General features: G+C 47.5%; 1 protein-coding gene across 2 annotated transcripts in view; it reads left to right on the top strand.

Moving 5' to 3' along the window:
• TMOD1 (tropomodulin 1) overlaps window positions 1-25,748 on the top strand; it is an 86,225-nt gene that overhangs the window by 32,141 nt on the left and 28,336 nt on the right. For both annotated transcript variants that reach the window (XM_049626943.1, XM_049626951.1), the window contains exons 3-5: window positions 9,073-9,229; window positions 16,368-16,487; window positions 24,959-25,048. In XM_049626943.1, coding sequence (XP_049482900.1) covers window positions 9,073-9,229; window positions 16,368-16,487; window positions 24,959-25,048 — 367 coding nt within the window. The remainder of the gene's footprint in view (window positions 1-9,072; window positions 9,230-16,367; window positions 16,488-24,958; window positions 25,049-25,748) is intronic.

Raw genomic sequence — 25,748 nt, forward strand, 5'->3', positions numbered from 1 at the left:
TGAGAGTACTGAGGAATGACACAGACGTTGATGTTGGGGGGGTCTGTCTGGCTGGCGGGAGGGGAAAGGAGAGGGAGAGGCGTGAGGCAGGGAAGCCAGCCAGGAGGCAGCTCTGATGGTCCCACTTGGAGGCATGACAGTTGATGGAGGATCGTCTGCACAGGATGCAGACACTTCAGAATGCTGCAGCTTCAGACTCACCCAGACTCCTTCCCCTAGCAGGCCACGCCCCCTCGTCCTGCCACACCCTCGTCTGTAATGTGCTTTCTGTCCCCGGTAAGACCCTCTCCTCTGTCCTCCTCACCTGCCTTTTTCCTGCCTGGTCCACTGGGACTCACTGAGCTCAGGAACCACCTCCTCCAAGAAGCTGAGTACAATTGCTCACACATGGACATGTGTCTCCCCTCTAGCTGTGAGCCCCGGTGGAGCAGAATCACGCATTCATTGTCTCAGGATGCCCAGGGCCCAGCACAGCAGGGAACGTGGAAGATTTTTCTTGAATGTGAGGCAGAAAAGGAGGATCACAACATGGGGGAAGGGAAGGTTTGGCCCACCTTGTGCCATGAACACCAGAGCGAGATAAATGTGCTGTTAGGACCAATAAGCCCCACCACAAATGGACTTGGCCACAAACGTGCCTTTGAATGTCAGCACTAATGCCCTAAAAAGTTAACCGGGGGAAGTAGCAACTATTGGGTTTCACCGGTCCCGTAGCAAGGTCAAGGCAGCGGAGCCAAAGGCCTGGATCTTTCTGGAGAGCAAGAGAAGAGGGGAAGATGCCCAGAGTTTGTTGGGGTGGGAATATGTTCGAAGAGGAGGGGGCACTTAAAGGTTTGGACCCTGCTTGTCCCCTCTGTGCCTGGGATATGAGTGTTGTGGCACCCTTCTACACTCTCAGGTTAAGTCCTCCTCCCCGCCCCCCCATCAGACAAGAGAGCTCTGTTGAAGCCCCACTGAATGATTTCTAGTGGGATCTAGAAGTCACTGGTCAGGAATGCAGAGGCAGAGTGCTCTATATCATCCAGGCCCTGAGGAGCTAGAGGGCCTCATTTTATACAAGGGGAAACATACCTGGGAGATAACTGGAAAATAAAAGTCCTCAAGTCCAGTTAAAAAGATATTCTGTGGCCAGATACCTTGTAATTGGGTGACTGGCCTATAAAATGTTGGTCTTGCAGATGTGATGGAAGGGGAGGGAGGGGGGCCATCTAGGACAGGGTTAGGTCATTTAAAATGGGGTGGAGGAGAGAAGTCAGTAGGCATTTTGCAAAGTTCAGCCTCCTGGGTTTCACTCTTCCCCCAGGACTGTAACTCCATGCTTCTGGGCCTCAGTTTCTCCATCTGCAAAATGAGACTAGTTTGATAAGGAGGTGAGCTCTGGCTTTCTAACACTTGGAGAGGAAAACTGGTTCTCATATGGCACCACATCTGGTTTCCGGGATCTGTTCCTAGAGGAAGGCTGTCAGGTGGGATGGAACATTTTCTGTGGCTTGGAAGTCAAGAGTCTTAGGCTGTCAGTCCAGCATATGACCTCAAGCTAGGCCCTTCCCCTCCCTGACCCTCAGCCGGCTGCTCCCAGTATGCAGTAGAGATTGTACCACATGACCTGTCCTCTTCTGAGGAGTCGTGTTGTGGTTCAATCACAGAACAGGAATCCAGGTCTCCTGGAGCTGGAGTTAAAGGTGGGGGCACCTTTAACATTCCGTTGTCTTTAGATACAAGCTGATTTATTTAAGAAAAGTGATAAAACTGCTTGTTTTTTTGTTGCCGTGAAGAATCAGATTAGGGGACAATTTATGTATGATTAGTCACCAGTCTGGAAATAGTCATACTGATTCTTGGGTATGCTAATACAGTGTCATCCGTATATGAACTCAGGCTTCCTGGCTTTTTCTGTGCCTCAGTGTCCTCAGTGGAAATGAAAGAATTGGCCCAGAGTCTCTCTTAGAGCTTTGCAGCACTGAGCTGCCAGAAATCCACGATCCTTTCAATACATTGTGTGTGTGTGTGTGTGTGTGTGTGTGTGTGTGTGTGTGGTGTGTGTGTTGTGTGCCTGTGTTGCCTACACGTTGTACATGTGTGCACATCTCAACAAGCCCACAGTGGTCCTGGCTGGAATGGCTTCTGACATAGCTCTAACTATCTATAGCAATGATAATTGTGCAGATATTTGATATGTGGCCTTACGGGCACCTGTTGGCAGGGTGTTAGAGCTCCTAACAGCACATTTAAGGATACAGCAAAGTTTCCATTGTCCTGTGGACAACTGAACCCCCGAGTGTGGGTGTGAAAGTTAAATTAAGATGTTAACCTGTCAAGCTGCACATCCGAGTTTTAATTTTACAACATTTAGAAGGAAGTCACCATTTAAAAACCCAAGAGTAGGGAAACACCGAAAGAGATTGCCTAATTTTTTTCCCTTGTGATTTTTCCAAAAACATATTAAACTTTTCATGTGTTTTTAAAAAATTTTAAACCACTAAATTTAAAACTCACATACACACACACACACACACACACACACACACACTCACACTTCTTTCTTCCTCTAGCCCAAAGCCTGACATGGGCAAGACACTCAGGTAAATATTTATCAAATAAATGAATGAATATCTTGACCTTCTCTACACTGAATTCTAGTCTGATGGGAACCTTAGGTCAGACATGGCAAAATGCAGTAGCCCACGGACTTGGTCTGGACTGCAGATGTGTTTTATTTGACCTGAACATTGTTTTTAAAATATTTGGATTTTGTGCCAATATTTAAAAACCAAGAGCTTCCACATAAAGATGAGCAGATATAATGGTGTCACCCATATTCTTACATGGCAATAATTCTCTGGAGTTGAGTAGTGTAGAGGCACTGTAGTGTGCCACAGACCCCATCACCCCACAAGCAACTACCAGATGTAATTTTAGCCTAAGATCAGAGAGCCGCCCTCCTCATAGGAGTACATTTCCAACTGTAAGGACATGAAGACATGATTTGAGTCCTACCTAACAAGGTTGTCTCCCAAAGAAAATCTCATCCCTAACCAACCTGTCTTTGGAGTGGAGATACATGTGTGGTGTGTGCATGTAAATACCTATTCCCCTAATTCAGAATTAATTGATCACTGCCCTGGAGAAGCCACACTGATGCTTCCCTTTGAAGTTACTACAAAGAAGGACCTGCCCAGCAGATTAACCCTGTACACACTTTAAGGTGAGGAGAACGAGACAAATTCTTTCAAAGTTAGAGGTTCCAGTTACCGCGGGTAGTGTGGAAGTATACAACCTTAGCAGGCAATGTGGAGGCGAGTGATAGACGTTCTCTGCTATTCAGTGAAATAGACCTCCTTTTAGGATCTTGATTAACTTGAAAACCAAAGCAATGCAGAGTTTTCCATACATGCAGGAGTTGAGACTTTCCTCTCAATTCACCTCCCCCATCTACCTGCCCCCTCCCCAGTTGCTCCAAACTAGATATCTCTTTGCGGGGTCCTGTCCCTGCCTGTTAGCAACCTGGATACATAATACCCACAGATATTTATTGAATGAACAAGCAGTACAAGAATGAAAGATACATCTCTACATATACCTGTTCACAAAATAACTCTCCTAGTCAGAGCCACCAAGAAAATGGTTGTAGTATTTACCTTCCCTATTGGATAGCTTGGGTCTGAGACTCAGTTTTAGGTTTTAAGAGTCCTGAGACATCCAAGGCAGTATTTTCTTACTCATTTAACTTCTCAATGACTAATTTACCTGGTGAGGCTTATCACATCATCAAACAGGACTCCGTTTTAAATTTTGCCAGCTCCAGCCTGGCCAGTCTCAGCATCACTGCTGACCACTGGCACACGAAGAGCCTTCTGCCCTTGGTGGCCCCTGACCATTTAGTTAGCTACTGCATTAGCCACTTTTCTAATTTTTCCCTAGATAACATATGCCATTTATAAATAACAGCTTTATTTGAGATATAATTCACATGCTATAAAATTCTCCCATTTGAAATGTACAAATCGGTGTTTTTTAGTGTATTCACAGAGTTATACAAACATCACCACAATCAATTTTAGAACAATTTCATCACCTAACAAACCCATGCCCATTAGCTCTCACTCCCTATTTATTTCTCTCCAGCCTCCCCAGCTTGAGGCAACCACTAATCTACTTCCTGTGTCTATAGATTTGACTATTCTGGACACTTCATATAAATGGATTCAGGTACTGTGGTCCATTGTGACTGGCTTCTTCCACTTAGCATCATGTTTTCAAGGTTTCGTCTATGTGGTGGCATATGTCAGTACTATGTTTTTTTTGTTTTGTTTTGTTTTGTTTTGTTTTGTTTTATCACCAGATAGTATTGTCGTGTGGATGTACTGCATTCTGCTTATCCATTCGTCACTTGATGGACATTTGAGTTGTTTCAACTTCTTGGCTATTCTGAATAATATATGAAGTTCATTTATAAGTTTTTGTATGGACATCTGCTTTCATTTCTCTTGGATATTTACCTAGAGTGGGATTGTTGCACTATATGATAACTATGTGTAAGCTTTTGAGAAACTGCCAGACTGTTTTCCAAAGTGGCCACACCATTTTGCATTCCCACTAGCAGTGCATGAGGGTGTCACTCTCACCACATCCTCACCAACACTTGTGATTATCTGTCTTTTATTTTATTTTTTTAACATTTATTATCAAGAGACAGAGAGAGAGCATGAATAGGGGAGGGGCAGAGAGGGGGAGACACAGAATCCGAAGCAGGCTCCAGGCTCTGAGCTGTCAGCACAGAGGCTGACACGGGACTCAAACTCGTGAACCGCGAGATCATGACCTGAGCCAAAGTCAGAAACTTAGCTTAACCGACTGAGCCACCCAGGTGCCCCTGTCTTTTTTATTATAATCATTCTGGTGGGTCTGAAGTAGTGTCTCATTCTGGGCTTCATTTGCATTTCCCTGATGGCTAATAGGGTTGAGCACCTTTTTTATGTGTATTGACCATTTTTGTGTCTCTCTTAGAGAAATGTCTATTCAGATCATTTGCCCATTTTAAAATTGGTTTATTTGTCTTATATTTTGAGTTGTAAGAGATCTTTACGTATTCTGGATACTAGACCCTCATCAGATAGATGACTTGTAAAACTTTTCTCCCAGTGGGTTGTCTTTTCATATCCTTGATAGTCTCCTTTGAAACATGAACATTTTTTATTTTAATGAAGCCAATTTATCGACTTTTTTCTTTTGTTGTTTATTGTTTTAGTAACATGTCCAAGAAACCATTGCCTAATCCAGAGTCACAGAGATTTATGCCTGTTTTCTTCTAAAAAATTTATGGTCTTAGCTCTTACATTTAGATCTTTGATCCATTTGGACTTAAGTTTAGTATATCATGTGAGGTCACATGCCAATTTTTGAAAACAAGTTAAAATGAGAAATAACCAGGAGTTTTAAAATATGCAACTATGTTTGGTTTTTTGTTTTTTTTTCCATTTAGCTTTATTTTTTTTTAATATGAAATTTATTGTCAAATTGGTTTCCATACAATACCCAGCTCTCATCCCAACAGGTGTCCTCCTCAATGCCCATCACACACTTTCCCCTCCCTCCTACCCCCTATCAACCCTCAGTTTATTCTCAGTTTTTAAGAGTCTCTCATGGTTTGCCTCCTTCCCTCTCTTTTTTTTTCCTCTTCCCCTCCCCCATGGTCTTCTGTTAAGTTTCTCAGGATCCACATAAGAGTGAAAACATATGGTATCTGTCTTTCTCTGTATGACTTATTTCACTTGTGTCTGGTTTTAATTGAATACCATGTTATGTTTTATTAAATGTACCATTTAATGGGGGGGGGGAAACTTTAACTCCTAAAGAGGATGATATTCTCAATATTTACTTTTAAAATCCAGTAAGCTAAGAATTGTGAGAAAAGGCCTTTGATGTTTTTGTTTCTTTTATTTTATTTTATTTATTTTATTTTGAGAGAGAGAGAGAGAGAGAGAGAGAGAGAGTGTGTGTGTGTGTGTGTGTATACATACATGCACAAGCAGGGTAGGGGCAGAGAGAGAGGAAGAGAGAGAATCCCAGGCAGGCTCCATGCTGTCAGCACAGAGCCCAATAAGAGGCTCTATCTCATGAACAGTGAGATCATGTCCTAAGCTGAAATCAAGAGTTGGATGCTTAACCAACTGAACCACCCTGTCACCCCTGATGTTTTTATTTCTTAAAAAACCAACTGCTTTCAGTAAAGATGTAAATAAATGAAGCCATACTTTAACATACTATATAAGTAGTATTTTTAAAGGACGTTGAAAACACCTTTATTTCCCTATTGCAATGATATGGGCTTCAGTTTAACAGTGGTTCTCAGGGCACCTGCGTGGCTCAGTCGGTTAAGTGTCCAACTCTTATTTCAGCTCAGGTCATGGTCTCACAGTTGGTGGGATTGAGCCCCACATCGGGCTCTGTGCTAACAGTGTGGAGCCTGCTTGGAATTCTCTCTCTCGCTCTTTCTCTGTCCCTCCTCGGCTTGTGCTCTCTTTCTTTCCCTCAAAAATAAATAAATAAACTTAAAAAAAAAAAAGGAAAACAGTGGTTCTCAATTAGGGGTGATTTTGCTACCCAGGGGACATCTGGCAATGTTTGGAGATATTTGTGGCTGTCACATCGTGGAAGTGAGGTGCTACTGGCATCCATGAGGTAGAGGACACAGATGCTGGTGAACAGTTGGCAGTGCATAGGACAGCTCCCACGACAAGGAATCACCCAGCCCGAAATGTGAATTACGCCAAGGTTAAGAGACCCTACTTTAAGTAAGTCAGTGGCCTCTATCAGATATATTCCAAAATGATGTGAGTTGGCAAACTCTTTCCCCCTCAGTTACAGCCTGGTGGGTTTCTCCTAGCACTGAGCCCTTAGGGGACAGCATGTGCCCCAGCACCTTACTGCCGTCAAAACCCTTTACAGTGACAGAAATCTATCAGGTCATCTTGGTTGGGGATCATTGGGAAAACACTTGCTTTCAGTGCTTACTTCATTTTATATTTGTACATCTTCATTTTCTGAATTTTGAGGTATGTTTGGATAATACATCTCCATTTCAACATACGTATTTGGGTAACCAGTCTCCTGGGAAAATGTATTTCACCTGATTATAAGTAGTACTTTGGGAGTGCTTGGCAGTGAGCTAAGCACTCCTCATGCATTATCTCATTTAACTTCCTCAACAGTTCCAAGAGAGCAGCTCTCATTACTCACATCTTACAGCCCTAGAAATGGAGGCCCGGTGAGATCAGGTGACCTGCCCAGGACTAACGAACTAGAGCCAGCACTGCCTCAGGCCTGGGCATAAGCCTGATGGGGGTCACCTGTGAGGTGCAGGCGTGTCACAGAGACTTTGCCTTGCTCACCGTGGATAATCACAGATGGAGGTTTGCAGGACAGTTGGGCTGTTCTCTCTCTCACTTGAGTCGCCATGAGTGGCCCAACGCGGGGGAGAGGGAGTGGACACACAGCTCACCCAGGATGTGTCCTCAGAAGCCTGCTCCCCTGTGGGCCTCATCCATCCCACGTGTCATGGTGGACGGTACCCGAGGACTACCGCTTGAGGGAGACTGGGGTGTCCGTGGCATCTCTTGTGTTCCTGATGTTCACCCCCAAATCAGTCACGGCTTGATTTCCTACCTACTGGCCATCCTCTCATCACATGCTCCGACTCCCAGATGTTGTTGCTGACTCACAGCCCGAGTCCATTTGCAGCCAGTGTCTGACTGGAGCACGCTGTCAACAGTGGGAAAACATCTTGTGAAAAACCACACTGCAGTTAAGCGGCAGTATTGCCCTCCCAAGCTTTAGCTCTCGGTGTGCCAGGCACAAAGCCGTCTTCATAAACCTGGTATCATCCCCTCTCAGAGGGGGGCTTGCAAAAGGATCTGGCGTGTGTGGAGGTGGCTGAAGCTATGCATTTTGATGGTACAGAGATTGGAGGTGGGATGGCTCTCCAGGTTAGCCAGTGTGGGGGTGCGGCAAGAAGTGAGGTGAGGCTCCCCTCACCTCTGCCTTGCAGGTATCCTCCACCACGTTCCCAAATGAAAGGGGGTAGGGAGAGAGCAATGATTTGGAAATGAAGACTGCCCTCCTCCCCCCGTATCTAGAGAAGGGCCCTGGTTTTTGTTCTAGATCTGCCCCTGGAACTCCTTGGGCAAATCTTTCCTTGCTCCGGGCCTCAGTTTCCCCTTGAAGGGAAGGTGTGTGCCCTCGACAACCTCTAAGCATCCTTGCAACCCTGAACTTCTTTGAATCTCCAAGGTCCTGGGGGCTGAGGTGAGCGAAGCCTGTGTGACTCAAATCTACCCTAATTCTAGCCCACACCTAGAAGCCTAACCATGTTTGAAGAAGGAACACGTTGATTGGTTGATGCTATCTTTCCTGAGAGACCCATCTCCAAGGGCGACATTCAAAATATTTAACAGAGAGGCAGGAACACAGCCTGTCAGGAGGGTGGAAAGCAGCCGGGGAGGGCCGTCCAGGGATACAGCCCCAAAGCACGCCTCACCCACCCCTGCTGAGCCTCCCCCCCCCCCACCCTGCCGCTTGGTTATTGAGTCTGTCGCTTCTCGCCTCATACTGCATCCAGGGCCCTAACTCAAGCCCCTCGGGCTTCTTTCCCCAGCCACTGTATACACAATAGCTGGAACGATCCTCCTGCATCCAAATGCCAACTTAATCAGACTCAGACTCACAGATGCTCTTGGAGAGCCCCTCTCTGCTCAGCCCCATGTCGGCTGCCTCCTTACCCCCTTGCCTTTGGAAACATTGCAGGTTTAGAGACTCTGGACCATTAAGAGACCTGAGTCCCAGCCTAGCTATGCCCCTCGTCTCCAGGGTGACCTTGAGCAAGTCCCTGCCCCTCCTGGGTGTCAGATTCCTCACATGTAAATGAGCGACCTGGATCGATTTGCTGGGCTCTAAGATCCCACTGTTCAATGACGAATTTTGGGAGAAATGCAAGTCTTCAGCAGCTGACCACTCTCTTTCTCTTTCGTTCTCTCTCTCTGTGTATGTCCCCCGGCCCCACAACCTCCACTGTAGAATGCACTGCTGCCCGCAGGCCTGAGGCAGAAGGATCAGACCACCAAGGCGCCCACGGGCCCCTTTAAAAGGGAGGAGCTCTTGGATCACTTGGAAAAGCAAGCAAAGGAGTTTAAAGACCGAGAAGATCTGGTCCCCTACACAGGGGAAAAGCGAGGTACTGAATAATGTTGTTCTTATGAATATATCGCTCCCCATGCATCATTGAGTGCCAATTACGTGCCAGGCCCTCTGCTGAGCCACATGTGACTGGGCCTTCTTGCCCACATGCCTGCCTGGACCAAATTCACAAAACCAACACCAAAAGCAGCAATGCATGGTGTGGATGTAGTGAAGTTTTGGGTAAACTGAGGAAAGAGTGATCTCTACCAGCCCAGCAAAGCTTTCCCCTAAACCCCCTTTAATCAGGGTGTCTGATCATTTCTCATACAAACCTAGGCACCTTTGAAAATGAAAGAGGAAACTATTAATCATGATATCCGGGCATAAGGCCTACACAAGGCTCGTCCTATGCAAATTGGGAATGAGATAACCTAGCTGTACCCTAACTATCCGTGCTCTTTCTGCTGTGTTCCTGTCTCTGGCACCTGCATCCCCTCCTTTATCTGTCCCGTTAAGACTCTGCCCCATCCTAAGGCAAGTCATTTAGAAGACTGGGGAACAGAGAGGCACTCCCTGACTGTCCAACCCTTTTAGGACTTCCCTTTGCTCTCCAAACCATTCTGCTGTCCTCATATTGTGTCTGCCCTCGCTTGCCCCACTGCTGCCCCACAGGCCTCCTTCTATTCCTCATGCATTCCAAGATCTTTTCCACCTCAGGACCTTTGCATGTACTCCTTTTGCCTGGACCGCTGCTCCTGCTGTCTGGCTCCATGCTGTCTTCATAGCTGGCTCTTCCTCCCTTATAAGAAGCTTAATGCTTAGAAATAGCCTGGAGCTACATGTAGTCTGGTTGCAATTCTGACACTACCACTTACTAGCTGTGTGAGCTTGAGTACATTTTTGAATCTGCCATGCCTCCGTTTCCTCCTCTGTGAAATGGGAATGCGGAAAATAGTATTACCAAGCTGACAAAGTTGTTATGAGTTAAGATATATATAAAGCACTTAGCACCTGGCCCATAGCAAATGCTGTGTAAGTACCAGCTATTATTACCCTTTTGGTCTCAACTATACTGTCTCCTCTTTCAGGGAAGCCTTTCCTGTCCATCCTGTTTAGGACATGTAGTCCCTTCAGCTCCTCCCTTGGTTGCTCTCTATCTCAGGAGCCTGTGGGTGTGTCCTTCATAGCAATTTCCATTTTATAATTTTCCCTTCATGTGTCACTTGTCTCTCCCACTGGCTATAAGCCCCATGAGGGCAGGCACTCAGGCTCAGACTGGTTTTGCTCACCCAGTACCCCCAGCACCCAGGACAGGGCCTGGTATCCAGTAGGGCTCAGCAGAGAGTTGCTGAATGAATGAGTTAAAATCAAATAAATTACAATGAATCTTGTGGGCTACTTCCTTAGAATATAAGCTGCACAAGTATGAGGGCCACATCTGTTTTGTTCATCATTACGTCTACACCTAATAAACGCTAGCATGTGGTAGGCACCTAATAAGCATCTGTTGAATAAAAGCATTAATTCTAATTAATTAATTGTGTAATGGTTCATTTTCAGTCTCTTCCATTCCCCCCACCCCCAAGGTTGTAAACATGATGAGCCAAGGGTCCACGTCTGTGGCTTTTATCTCTGTATCCCTGTTGTGTGATAAATAATCAAATGAAAAAGCCAACAGAAGTAGCATCATGGGGAGGACTTTGGCATCACAAACGTGGACTTGGAGCTCGGTCCAGATTTTATGGAAAACTTGGAAGGTCAGGGAAGCCCAAGGGGCATCTGGATTATGGACGTGGAGAGGATTGTGTGGTCTGAGGCACCCTGGAGGGGTGGCAGAGGAAAGAGGTCTTGACCCTAAGGGCCGAGTATACCCCCCTGAGAGTGAGGGCATGAGAGGTTTTTAAGCAAGGTGCTTGTGCTGTGAGGAGTGATTTCTGTGCAGCAAATAAAGAGAATATCAGGATTTGCGGGGGACTTAAAACTCCCATTTTCCCACCTGTACCTTTGAAAAATGGAGAACCTGGGCACCTGGGTAGCTCAGTCAGTTAAGCGTCTGACTCTTGATTTCAGCTCAGGTCATGATCTTATGGTTCATGAGTTCGGTCCCCATGTGGGGCTCCACAGAGCGCAGAGCCTGCTTGGGCTTCTCTCTTTCCCCCTCGGTCTCTGCCCCTCCCTTACTTGTTCTCACATGCATGCATTCTCTCTCTCTCTCCCTCTCTCTTTATCTCAACAAATAAATAAATAAACTTAAAAAGAAAGGAAACTGAGGCTGTGAGAGTCCTCAGCACAGCTGGGTGGACTGCTGGTGAGTCATTGTCCCCGTGCCCACCTCCCTCTGAGGGAAGGAGCTGGAGATTGGAGGTGGGGGTGGAGGGTGGGAAAGGGAATCTGGGCGAACCAATCCTGCTGCCCCTCCATGGAATGCTGGAATGGCATGGAGCCAGGAACAGCTCTCCAGACTCCCAGAGCCTGATTGCCTTCAGGAAAAAGTACACTGGCCCAAGGAAGGTACCTAGAATCTATTCTATTTCCATAGAATGACATGCCTAAGAGATTTATCATCATCACCACCACAACCAGCATCATCATCATAAAGTATTTACATGATGATTGTTGGAGTCTTTGTAGGCTGAGTAAGTACAGGTCTCAGTAGAGAGTGTGGGGAAGGAGACTTTCTGGCTGTAACAGGAAGACTTAGGGCCATGGTGTCCAGCCCTCACTGAGCATTTATTTACCCAACGCCGGTCCTAAAACCAGTCAAGGTTGAGGGGAAACAGCACCCCAGTCTCCACAAGACCCAACAGAATGTGGTAGGAGCCATAAAACGGTGCAAAGTCCTGAGGAACCTGGACTCTCATTCACTCTTACTCAAGTGGTGAGGATCAGAATAGAGCTTCATACACGATATCTTTAAATGCAGAATTATATTGAGTTGTCCGTGCAGAATTAGATTTGACTGCTGAGGAAAAAAGTAAAATAAAATGAGACAGACTTAGATAAAAGTTTTTCTTTCGCTTAGCTGCAGGGTTAGGCATTCTGGGCTAGCAAGGCATCTTCCCTGGCATTAGCAATCAAGACCCTTTTACAGTTTTTCATTCTGCCTTCCCTGCAATATGTCCTTGTGCTCATGGTCCATCTGGCTGCTGAAGTTCCAGTCATCACATCTGCATTCCAACTAGTAAGATGAAGGAAGGGAAGAAGTCCAAGTCCCTCTTGTGTCTTAGAGCCACTGCCCTTTCTGGAGGCACCTGCTGCCAGGGTGTGAGAAACCACAGGTCTTACACATTTATTGGATGACCATCCTACTCATTCCATCTGTCATTTTTACAGTAGATTTTCTTTTTAACCATTTTGTTTTCTTTGCATATTTTTCCCTTTTCCAGATCCACCTCTGGTGGAGGTTATGATGCATTTCCCCCCCAGATGACCTTGTTATATGTTCTGCTCAAATATGTAATTGATTTTTGCTATAAACAATTTAAACAATAAAGTAACTCAAAGTGATTCTCTCTACTGAGCGAATAGGCACTGATCCCATTTTAGTAAATATTCTTCTGGACTTTTCTCTCTGTCCTTCCCACCTCTCCCCACTGCTACCATTACAACCCTGGTCCAAGTCCCCATCATCTCTGGTCCTGACTATTGCAGGAGCCTCCTCACCAGCCCCTGGCTCCCATTCTTGCTTGTCCCCCTACTGGAGACTCTCAATAAATAGCCAAACTGAGCAGGGTTTTTTTAAAAATTGAGGTAAAATTCACATAACATAAAATTAAGCATTGTATATATTTTTAAGTTTGTTTGTTTGTTTATTTATTTATTTATTTATTTATTTATTTATTTATTTTGAGAGAGTGAGAGAGAGAACGAACAAGCAGGGGAGGGGTAGAGAGAGAAAAGAGAAAAAATCCCAAGCAGGTTCTGTGTTGACACAGGCTTGATCCCATCAACCACGAGATCATGACCTGAGCTGGAATCAAGAGTCAGATCATGACCTGAACTGACCGAGTTACCCAGGTGCCCCCAAAATTAACCTTTTTTTAAAAAAGCTGTTGAGGTTTTATTTCAAGTTTATTTATTTATTTGGAGACACAGAGAGAGTAGGGGAGGGGGAGAGAGAGAGAGAGAGAGAGAGAGAGAGAGAGAATCCCAAGCAGGCTCCGCACTGTCAGTGCAAAGCCCAACATGGGGCTCGAATCCACGAACTGTGAAAGCATGACCTGAGCCGAAGTCAGATGCTTAACCAGTTGAGCCACTCAGGCGCCCCCCACTAAATCAACCATTTTAAAGTGAACAATTCAGTGGCATTTATTACACCCACAATGCTGTGCAACCATCCCTATGTAGACCCAACACATTTTCATCACTCCAAAATAAAACCCTGTGCCCAATAAGCAGTTACTCCCCATTCTCTGCTCCCCCCAGCCCCTGGCAACCACCTGTCTATTTCTATGGATTTACCTATCCTGGATACTTCCTATGAATCAAATCATATTAATATGTGATTTTGTGTGTCTGGCTTCTTTCACACAGCATATTGTTTTTGAGACTCACTCATTCCCTTTTCTGACCGAATAATATTACACAGTTTGTTTATCCATTCATCCACCGATGAACATTTTGGTTGTTTCCACTTTGGGGCTGTTGTGATTAGTGTTACTATGAACATTCCTGTACAGAAAATTGTTTGAGTACCTGTTTTCAGTTCTTTTGGGTTGATGTCTAGGAGTGGATTCCTGGATCACATGGTAATTCTGTGTTTGCACCGTTTTACATGGCCACCAGCAACATACAGATCCTTGCCAACACTTGTCATTTTCCATTTTGGTTTTTGATTCTGGTTTTATTGTAGCCGTTCTTATGGGTGTGAAGTGGTATCTCATCGTTACTTGATCTGCATTTCCCTAAGGACCATTTATGTTAAGTATCTTTACAGGTACTTTTTGGCCATATGCACGTCCTCTTTGTAGAAATGTCTTTAAGTCCTCTGGGTTAAATTGGGTTGTTTTTGGTGTTAATTGTAAATTTTTTAAATATCTTCTAGATACTAGACACTATCAAATATAGGATTTTTTTCACTTCCCTGATAATGTCCTTTGATGGACAAAAGTGGTAAATTTGGATCAAGTCCAGTTGATCTATTTTTTTCTATTGTTGTCACATCTAAGAATATGTTACCAAGGTCTAAGGTCATGAGGATTTATGCCTATGTTTTCCTCTAAGAGTTTTATAGTTTTAAGTATTATGTTTGAGTCATTGATCCATTTTCAGTTCATTTTTGTGTATGGTGTGAGATAGGGGTACAGCTTCATCCTTTGCATGCTGATGTCCGGCCCCATCACCACTTCTGGAAGAAACTGCTCTTTCCCCCATTGAACGGGCTTGTCATCTGTGTCACAAGTCAATTTGCCATGGGTATATGGGTTCATTTTTGGACTCTCAATCCTATCCCATTGTTTGCATGTCTATCCTTGTCAGTGCCACATGGTTTAAATTCGTAGTAAGTTTTGAGATAAGAGAGTCTGAGCCCTCCAGCTGTGTTTCCTTCAAGATTGTTTTGTATGTTTGGGACCTTTTGCGATTCCATATGAATTTGAGGATTGGCTTTTCTATTTTTGTAAAAATAAAAAAAGGCCTTTGGAATTTTGATAAGGGTTTCATTGAATCTGGAGATTGCTTTGGGCAATATTGCCATCTTAATATTGTCTCCCAATCCACGAACTCGGGATATTTTTCTATTTATTTAGGTTTTCTTTCCTTTCTTTCAGCAATGTTTTCTGGCATTCCATGCACAAATCCTTTAGATCCTTGGTCAAATTTATTTCTAAGCATTTTATTCATCTGGATGCTATTGTAGGTGAAATTGTTTTGCTAAATGCCCTTTCAGATTGCTCATCACCGCTGAGCAGAAACACCACTCATTTGTGTGCATTGATCTTGTACCCTGTTAGGTAGCCCTAACAGTGTTTATTAGTCCTCAACAGTGTTTTGTTTAATCTTTAGGGTTTTCTACATATTAGATCATGTCATCTACAAACAGAGAGAACGTTACTTCTTCCTTTCCAGTCTGGATGCCATGTTTTTTCTTGTCCATTTGCTCTGACTAGAACCTTCAGTGCAATGTTGAACAGCAGTAAAGGCAGGCACCCTTGTCTTGCAACTGATTTTCAGGGCTCCTTTCCTCCCTCTGTCAGGTCCAGCTCCTAGGCCATCATCTCAGTGAGGCCTGACCACCTACCCAAAAGAGCAGCATCCTCCTCACCTGCACCCCAGCCTGGAGTTGCCTAGTCTTTTACTCTGCTTTATTTTCTTCCACAATGCCTAATACCGTGTGATATCTTTGCATGTTTATTTCTCACCTGTCTCCTTTCACTAAATTATAAATTGTTCAGTGCTGCCCCGCCCCTGACCCCTAGAAAGGTTCCTGGCACTCAGGAAGCATCCAATAAATATCTAGTGCATGCATGAATGAATGGATGGATGAATAGATAAACGCAATTTTCATACATGGAATTAAATTGCTCATGCTCTGTCACAGACTTGCTGTTTCACACATTATGTCTTAGGCATATCCTTCTTAGTGAGTGAACATCTCCACCATCCTTTATACTAACTGCAAGAACTCCATCATATGGACGCCCCAGCTTTCTTCAGCAATCCCTGTTAGTGGTCAGTAAAGTGACACACATCCTGGTGTGTGCCTTTTTGCTTCCTCGTCCAGTCATGCATCTGACACCTTAAAAAATATAATGTCGCATGAGGCAAGGATACCTTTTTGCTCCCTATTCTTTTAATAATCTGAATGCATTTTGTTTAGATATGCTTCTAAATTGTTCTCACATCAGACCCCTTGGGTAGGATACCCTAGACCCTGAAAGTCTATAAAAGTTTTCTTTTGTATCTCTTTCCGACTTACAGGTTGTTTTCCCTAATGACCAATGTTTTCAATAGCAAGCAGTCTGGTCTGACCAAGTTTTAAAGTTATTCATTTCAAATGTGAGAGGTGCTCTGGTTGGAGATCTTTGATTCCTGTTCTCTGGGGAAGTTTGGCACTGGGTTCCCAAAGGGGAAACCTCAAGCGAGTCTCAGCACAGAGGGGTCCACAGGGTTGTGGGACAGTCCACCCGGCACCATCACCAGAGGATGCCCCAGCGCAGCCGCACGCCCTGTAACGGACACCTGTGTGTTTGCAGGAAAGGTCTGGGTCCCCAAGCAGAAGCCAATGGATCCTGTGCTGGAAAGTGTGACGCTGGAGCCAGAACTGGAGGAAGCGTTGGCAAATGCCTCAGATGCAGAACTCTGTGACATTGCAGGTAACAGCCTTTCTGGAACCTTCCCCATGTCTTCTAGAAGGGTTTGACCTGCATCTGCAGAGAGCCTTGGACAGTTTATTTCACATGAACACACTCTCTGTTTCTAAAAAGGACTAGAGGAGACCACAAGTATTAAGACAGGAACCCATTATCAAAACCAAAATGAGGAAAATAGAAATAAAACCACCCAAACCCATCACTCCGCAGATCCATGAGAACCCATCCCAGAGAGATATGGAAGCATCCCAGGGAAAGCCAGCATAGGCCTTCCTCCTAATTTACCAGCCCCTGCATCAAATCCTGCCCAACCCCCACCTCCTCCCCCCCGCCCCCAGGAAGAGAAAACAGAGGGGGACAGACAGAGGGTGCAGACCTCTCAAGTTTGGGAGGCTCACAAAGGCCTGGAGCAAACTCATTTAACTTTACAACTTTGCATGGCTCAGACAACCAGACTTTGGGAAGCCCGCCCCCGCATCACATATTTGTACAGCACCGTCCATCTCCACGTGTGTTTCCATATGATCTTCACAAACAACCCCTAAAGCTCCAGAAGGTGATTTGATATTCAGAGCCCTTCACCACGCTTGTCTCCTTATTACAGTCTAGTCCCTGCTCTGTGTGCCCTGAGTCCCAGCCCCACAGGGGATCGGGCTCGGCAAACACCCTGCGGGCCCACCGCAGTTGTGCTCCCTGGCCTGGGGGGTAACAGGGGAGACTTGGGAGCTGCTAACTGCCTCCCAGATAATGACAGGAGGGTAGATGGGGTGAGAAGAGACTCGAGGCAAGTGGAAATGGGAAAGAAAGATGGAGAGTCAACTGTGACAATCTGGCTGTGACAGTGAGGTTGGGGGAGGAGTCAAGGAAGGTTCCAGATTTCTGGCTTCAGGGACTAAAGTGGATGCTGGTGCCATTAATAAAGGTGGGTGTATTAGTCTGCTCGGGCTGCGATGCAAAATACCACAGGTTGGGTGGCTTAAACAACAATTTATTTTCTCACAGTTCTGAAGGTTAGCAGTCCAAGGTGTTGGCAGATTTGGTTTCTCCTGAGCCCTCTCACCTTGGCTTGCAGGTGACCCCAGCTCATACTATGCTCTATTTGGGACCTTTGGAGTTTGAGGTCACCTAGGTGGGGACAGGTAGACTTGAAAGCCTTCCGTAATGCCGTAATGCCACGAGGAGGTCCTGTTGCAATCTTTGTGGTGTCATTAGCATGCGGATGTGGACCTCATTAGCATTGCCCAGCTCCAGGCAGAAAGCATGACTGAGTGGGGGCCTGGGGCTCTGGAGGCAAGTAGCCCTGGCTACCTTAGAAGCCTTTGACAGATGCGTGGAAATGGGGCAAAGCTAGTCACAATGGGGGTTGGCGAGAACTAGGGAGACAGAATGAGGGTTCGGGCTGGCTGGGAGACCCAGGGCTGTGTGAGGCCAGAGGTCAAGTGAGGCCGCAGTGCTAGGGGACTCGGCAGGCTGCAGCTGTCTTCTGCCTCCTCACACCCTCCGGCTCCTCGTGGGTGTTGTGCGTGAGTCCTGGTGGCATTTGTGCTGGGGAACAGCAAGGGCGTGCCTCTCATCTGTAGCGGAACCATGAGGGGATGGGCAGTGAGAAGTCTCTGTATGCATGAGGGGTGACCCCAGTGGGTCTGGTGGCCAAAGCCAGGTTGCAGTGACCCAAGGAATGAATGATGGGGAGAGTCAACGTGTAGATTCTGAGTCCAAACAACCATTTCCTCAGGAGGCAGAACATTGAGGAAAGGACACAGGACAGTGGCTTGAAGGGCGTCAGGGCTGAGAGAGAAAGTACGCAATCGAGTACTGAGGCAGTGAGTATTTCACCCAGATGGAAACGGAACACTTAACTTGGGGAACTTAACTGGTTTGCTTTCCAGTTCAAGATTTGTTTTGTCAAAAGCCCCCAAAATCAGATTCGATTCCTCATTATGCTCATCTATTTCCAAGTTTTTCCATCTATTCCATCTATTTCCCCGATCGGGGGTCCCCCTGACTTCCAGTTAACCTGTGCAGCAGGGAGGTCCGGCATCTCCCCCACTGACTCACCCTGGAGCTGTTTTTATCCCAGTCTTTCCCCTCCGATCACCCTCCGTGATGTCACTGGCCTCATTAGGCAGCTCAGAGGGATTATCAAATGACTCCGCTGTCAGAACCGCCAGTTCCTGTGCCAAAATAGAACTGCAATATTGCTCTAAGTTTCTGTGTTGATTTCTTGAAACGATTTCTCTTTTATTTTTGTTGGCGTGGCTAATTATTATTATCTGCTCATGATACCATACCCTTCCGTTGTCCGGAGAGGAGATGGGGAGCTGTAAGTCAACACCAGTGTCAACTGGCTAACCTTGGGCGCCTGTCCCTGTACATCAGCCCTATGAAAGGCGGCAGTGTCTCTGGGGAAGGAAGGACTGAATATTTGTTGACCCCCCCACCCCATCCCTATACCCCAGGTGCTGTGGGGATTGCGTCTAATACCTCGCTGCGTTTATTGACCACAACAATCCTAAGAAGTAAGTTTTACTGTTGTCCCTGTTTGGTGGATGGAGAAAGGAGACACAGTGACATGAAATGCCTTGCCCGTGGGGCTTGAAATCAGGCAGCTTCATCCTGTTAGCAGCACCATCCAGCGCGACCTGGATGAAACCCTCCTCTGTAGGGGAGGTGGACACAGAGGAGGGGCAAGAGGGGCTACACGGCCAAGTCCCATGAAGCCGGCTTGTGGGGGCGGGCACATTAGAAAAGCCTCTATATGACACTTGAAGGCATGGACCCCTCAGGGTCAATGGGGCTGAGGGAAGTATTGGGAGAAGCCAGATGAAAGCAGGGGTTTAGGCAGAGAGGTGGTGGTGTTCAGAGGACAGGGGATATAAGAGGGAGGCTCCAGGTAGGTCCAAGGGCTAAGGTGGAGCCGGGAGCTGTGTCTGTGGTACTGCTGTTTCAAGTGCTGGATCAGAGGCCAAGAAATCAAGATGTCCAGAGGACAACAGGCATTCAGGCCTGAGGCACCAGAAAGCTGAGGGGCTTCGGGGAGACCGCTTTGCCAGGGGTCTAGTCAAAAACGCCACGGAAGGTGGAGGCAGGACCTTGTTGAGTGTCCAGTGCGGCAAACCCACTTTGGACTGATGCTGGGGGTTCAGCTCCTTTCTCAAAGATGGGGTTGCTGGAGCCATGGGTGCAGATGACTCAGCAGAGAAAGACAAGTAAGGAGATGAGGGCATGGGGTCTGCGGGGCATCTCTAGTCTTGGAGATTCCACCCCCAGGCAGAGCTTTCCATTAACTTAGTTTCTACTCACTCATTCACATACCCAGCAGTCATTTATCCAGGGTTTTCCCACGGTGTGCCAGGCCCTGGACGAACCCTGGTGAGAAGCGTAAGCAAACAGCTGGTTCTTGCCCTCGCGGAGCTGATGTTAAACAAATACTTAGGCCCCAAAGAAGTGACAGGTGAGAGTGAGTGTCGTACAGAAAAAGGACAGAGTGCAAGGAGGCGGCTTGGTTAGGTGGTGGGGCCAGGGGAGAGGAGGGGAGAGGCTGAAGCAGAGCCAGGAGCAGGGAGAGCAGGGGTGAACTAGGGGCAGTGGGGGAGATGTGTCCCAGGCTGGGACACAGCAGGAGAGAGAGAAGCTACCACCTCTCTGAGCTGGGGAAGCAGCAGGCCCGTCTGAACGGCTTGCCTGGTGCACATGCAGCAGGCTGGATGTTCGGCAGCGTCTGGATGATGTCACAGGACACCCAGCACACGTGCCACGCTGACCCAGGTGTGGCGCGAGTAAGGCAGAGCCTGTGAGCTCGCACGTGTCCGTTTGTTTTCTTGCCTATGAACCATTCATGCATTCGTTCATTCACACACTGAGTCGACGTGCATGATCAAGCTGCCGTTTGCTAGGATGAATCAGAAAGAGGCTCTGCCCTTGGGGGACCCAGGATGTGATGAGCACAGACCAGAAACATAAATTTCAACAAGAGAGGTGTTACCACAGGGTGCTGAGCAGCTGACAGTGCTAAGTTCTTGGCGTGTGGCGTTGGGTTGTAGCTCAGAGGCCACTGGGAGTCAGCTGCAAGCACTTGGCATTATCAGTGCCTCCCCTCCCCAGTCAGGGATGTGATCCTGGCTCACCTTTAGGGATCCTTCAGGTGGGGCAGGACCCAAAAAGGAATTGGGGTAAGAGACCCACCCTTCAGAAGGGCCAGTCCCAAGCCACCCCCCCTCCACGGGCAGTTGGCACCCCCCGCTCAGAGGTAGTCTTCGCCGGCCCCCCCCCCCCCCCCCCACCCCCCTCCACCCCGCCTTCTGGGGTACTCTCATGTCCTTAGGCACCAGGTTTCCTCACATTCTGTGAGGGTCAGGGTGTGGCTTATCCAGGAGCAGTTTAACCACACCCAAGTCCTGGGCCAGGCTTCTTTCATCTGTTTCTAAGATGCAGGAAAACACCTTCCTGCTGTCAGCCCAGAGCCAGACAAGCGGTTGGCAGCTGGAGAGGCCCAGGATGTGTGCTGCGATCTCTCTCATCCTAAATGGAATTACAACTGAGTGAGCCCTGCCAAGGCAGAAGAGGAAAGAGAACTCGATGTTCTTTTTCAGAGTTCAAAAATAGTCCTTTTTGAGTTTTGAGGAAGATCTGGTCTTTAAAAAAAAAAAAAAATCAAGTTCCCCAGTGCTAAATTCAGCCTTGCCAATATCTACAAAGAATGAAGCAGCAGGCAATGTTGGTGTGCTATTTTCCTCCATCATTCACTTCTTGTGACAAGAGTGTGCAAAATCAAGCAGGGGGATAATCACCATTTGGTGCCTAGGGCAGGCCGAAGGGATCAGAGCCACCAAGCCTTCTGCTCAGCAATGGAGATTTTGCTTCACCCCTCCCTGCTCCTTCCTCTGTCCCTCCCCCATCCCTTCCTCCCTCCCTCCCTCCTTCTTTCCTCCCTCCCTTCTTCCTTCCTTCCTTCCCTCCTTCCCTTCCTTCCTTCTTGGAAACCTAATTTCCTCTGAACTGCAAAATGGTTTTATTTCTTCTGAGGACTGCTATTGACATATATATCACCTCCTAGAATACATGTTATCTGTCCTTAGAATTCTGACATGGAGGGGAAATTTTAGAACTTTGGAACTGCTGATGACCTAGTTGGTGGAGGAGTGGGTGGGACTACTCAGTCAGAAGCCGGGAGGGTCCTTACCAAATAGGCTTTGACAAACTGTTTCCCTCTTGAGCCTGCTGGAAAAGTGTGGGGCCACCCACCCTGGGTGCTTGCTGTAAAAATCAAACAGGATAGAAAGATGAGATGTTGTGTGGCTGTTAAGTCCTATGTGAAGGTAAGAGATTAGCATTCAAACATAGTCCCCTTTACAGGTGAGAAAACTGAGGCCCAAAAAGTAGAAGTGTCCTGGACAAGATTACCCAGCAAATGAGTGCCAAAGGCCCAGCCTGGAGCGCGGGTCTCTTGCCTCTGTCCCCTGGCACTTCCTTGTAGCCTTCCTGCCCCCTTTCTGGACCATTACAGGAAGCTGGCATGGAGTGCAAAGTTCATTTTCCGTTTCCCACCACTCTATACCTCTCAGCAAGACCAGCCAGCCATGTGAGGTTACATCTGTCCTGTGATTCTTAGCAAACTTTCCAAACTGTTTTCCCAAACCGGGGTCCCAGCAGCAGCCCAGAACCATCATGAGCTTCCCCCACATCCCATTGGAGTTGGAAAAGCAGCTCCAGAAGGTGGCTTCAGGTGATCCGACCCCCTGCCGCTGACTCAGGCCTTGGCCCCCACTGCCCTCGTAGAAGCAGCCTAAATTAAAGCCCAGAAAGCTCTAAAAAATGCAGATGCCTCTCTTCCTACTCGTTCTCCTCAGTGACGAGCAGGAGAATCTAATTTTAGCAGAGAAGACTCTTAGAATGTGAGAAACAGAAGGGCTTTGAGATCCTCTCATCCTGTGGTTCTCAGCCCCCACTGAGCATCAAATTATGCAAGGAGATTAAAAATATATCTACAGAGATTCAGATCAGCTGGTCCAGGAGGAGCACCAATATTGTCTTGAAGCTCCCAGGCGATTTGTAAGTGCAGCCAGGATAGAGAACCAGTGGTCCTACCTCACCCCTCATTGTACAGAGGAGGCTGAAGCCCAGAGAGGGCTTGGGACCTTGCCCAAAGTCACACAGAATCAGGGGCATAGTCAGGACCGGAACTTGGGTCTCCTGACCCTTCACCAAGGGCTCTCATGCTGTCTCTCTCACTAGAAAGAAGGTATGTCTAATGAAGTAGCTGGGGGAATTTAAAAAAAAAAAAACATCAAATATTTATCAAATACTGTATTCTGGAGGAGCAGAAGGGAGATAATATTCTTCCCTGACTTCTAGAAACCCAAAGTCCAGTAGAGGAAGCGTGCACACACCCGGCTATCTCTAAAGCTGTGTAGACTACACTGTGATAAGGACACTGGGTGCTGCGGGAGAACTAGAGAGGGCAAGCGAGGAATCCAGGAAGCCTTCCTGAGGGAAGAAGCGTTATTCCAAGTCTTAAAGGAGGAGAAGGTAGAGTTGTGAGGTCAAATACAGGATGCTCTGCTGGATTTGAATTTCAGGTACACAATGAAATCAGTTTTAAATAGAAGTAGATTCCAAATACTGAATGGGACATACTTGTACTAAAATATTATTTATTGCTTCTCTGAAATTCCAATTCAACTGGGTGTCCTGTATTTTTATTTGCTAAATCTAGCAACTCTACTGGGGACATTTCAGCTGCGCACATGGCACATGGAGAGAGAATTGCCAGTAGAGGGGATGGCATTGGCAGAAGCAGGAGAATCTTCTGAGCTGTGACCATTTGTGTCACCAAAGCAGAAAGAGTGTGGGCGAGGGACAAGGCCATTGAAGTTGCCAGCCCAGGGAGAGCCAGTGAAGCCAGGCTCTGGTGTCACAGGCCACCATCCTCCCACCCGGTGGCTGCAAAGCCTCATGGTCCCCGTGTCCTTCCCTCCCTCTGTAGTCCATCCTCCACACACAGCCAGAGTAACACTCCAGAACCCAAGTCGGGCTGTCTCAGTGCCTCCCAAGACCTCCCCCCAAGTGGCATCCAGGCCACACCTAGGGAAAGACCTCCAAACTCCTTACCTCACCCTAGAAGATGCCACAGGATCCGACCTTTGCCTGTTTGAATTAAATCTCCTCCATAGGGTTGTTGTGAGGATTCAGGGGGATGGTTTCAGGCAGTTTTCAAGCTTGGGCTGCCCACTGAAACCACCTAGGGAGCCTTGAAAAAGGCAGATGCCTGGCCTCACCCCTAGGGACTGTGGTTTAATTGGTCTGGGGTAAGCCGGGGCATCAGGAGTTTCCAAAGATTCCCCAGTGATTCCAATGTGCAACGAAAGTGAGAGTCACTGGGGTACGATGTATTCTCTGACCCAGAGCAAGTGCTTAATGAGTGGGGGTGTGCTGCGGTTCAACACGTGTCCGACTCAGCTCTGTCCATCTTCTGCTTCCCCTTCCCTCCCTAGCCTTCCAGTCCGTGAGCTTGAGGGCTTTCCCACCATCCCCTCTGCCTGCCCAGAATGTTCTGCCTCCCTTCTCTTAACTTGGCCAACACTACACATCCCTCCTATTCCAAATCCCTCTGCTCTTTTCTCCCCAGAACACCCTGAACTTTTCCTTTACAACACGTATAGTCTGTGCTTATGTTTTCAATCGTGTGGGTACCTGCCCAGCATCTCTCTCCCCTGACAGACTCTGTGTTCCCTGCTGTGTCCCCCCGCCCCACTCTTCCCCCATCTCCCCCACTCCCCTACTCCCTCTACCACCACCCCACCCACAGCTGGCCCGGGAAGCAGCTACTTGATAAATGTTGAACAAACAAATGGATGAAAGCCCGACTGAGCACAGGAGTGATGTTTTCAGATCTGCATTTCCAGAAAGATCTTTCTGGCTGCTCTGTGCTGAATGCTGGTGGGGGGAGGGTAGGAAGAGACTGGGGCCAGGACAGCAGTGATTACACAGTTGTGATAATACAGCCACAAAATGGTGGGGCCTCAATCAGAAGAGAGGTGATGGAGTGAGAGGTGGGACAGATGAGAGACAGTTCTTAAGAGGGAAGGGACTGGGAGGGGGGGGGAGGGCGTGCCATGTCACTGAGGTTCTACCCTGAGGGGACAGGCGGGATGACAAGATGGAAGGTGATCCAAAGGAAGGGTCTGCTTCCGGGAAAGATGAGTTCTGTCTCGGCCAAGTTGGACTGGCTGTGCCAGTGGGCCATCAGGGGACACCGAGGAACCTGAGGCCTGGGTTAGAGGAGTCTCAGCTGAGTGTAGAGATGTGAGAGTCACGTAAACAGAGATGAGAACAAAAATCCAATAAAACGTAAAGTCATGCGCGTGTTCCTTGCCACTTCCGTGAGCACATCTTGCTGGGGTGTGGAGTGTCTGTGCTCAGGAGGCCCTTCTGTCCGAGAGAGGCGAGTCACGGGCCTCCCCCTGTCCCCGCAGCCATCCTGGGCATGCACACGCTCATGAGCAACCAGCAGTACTACCAGGCCCTCGGCAGCAGCTCCATCGTGAACAAGGAGGGACTCAACAGTGAGTACACGGCCCTGACCGCCGGCTTTGGCACCCCTGTCCTGCTCCCAGCGAGGACACCTTGGACACGAAGGTGCCCCCATGCTTCTTGCTTCCGCGGCCCCCTCCTGCTCTCTGGCTCATTGCAGAAGTTTTAAGTTTTGATGTAAGCCCAGTCTGTCCACCTTTTCCCTTGCTGGGATTTATGTCTCGTTTATGTAGGACTCCTCCATCCCAGTATTATAAAAAACATCCTCCTGTATTTTCTCCTGGGAGTTTTAGAGGGCTGTCCGGCTGTACCCACACTGTTCTTTGCCAAGTTCATCCCTTCATCACCAGCTTGGGACTCCGTCATGATGGTGAATGTCTACATACCCACACCAGTCTGTCTCCGGGTGCCTCTTTTGTCCCCTGAGTCCCCTTGGCCTTTCCTGTGCCAATATTGCATTGTCTTACTTGCCCCACTGCACCGTTCCAAGCTGGCATTTGGGCTCCCAAAACAAATGAGGGTGTCAAGAGAATAACGACCCTCCCTCTGGAAAGCTCACGTATTTCTTTCACACTCAGGCTTCGTTCTATCCTCACAAGAGCCCACTGAGGTAGTGACTGTCCACACTCATGGTGGAGGACACGGAGGCTCTGAGGATTTGAGTAATTCACCCAGTTCTTGCAGGATGGCAGAGGCAGAGCCCAAGTAGGGCCAAGACCAACCGGCCCCTGC

Source organism: Panthera uncia, chromosome D4, assembly GCF_023721935.1.
Source record: "Panthera uncia isolate 11264 chromosome D4, Puncia_PCG_1.0, whole genome shotgun sequence".
NCBI lineage: Eukaryota > Metazoa > Chordata > Mammalia > Carnivora > Felidae > Panthera > Panthera uncia.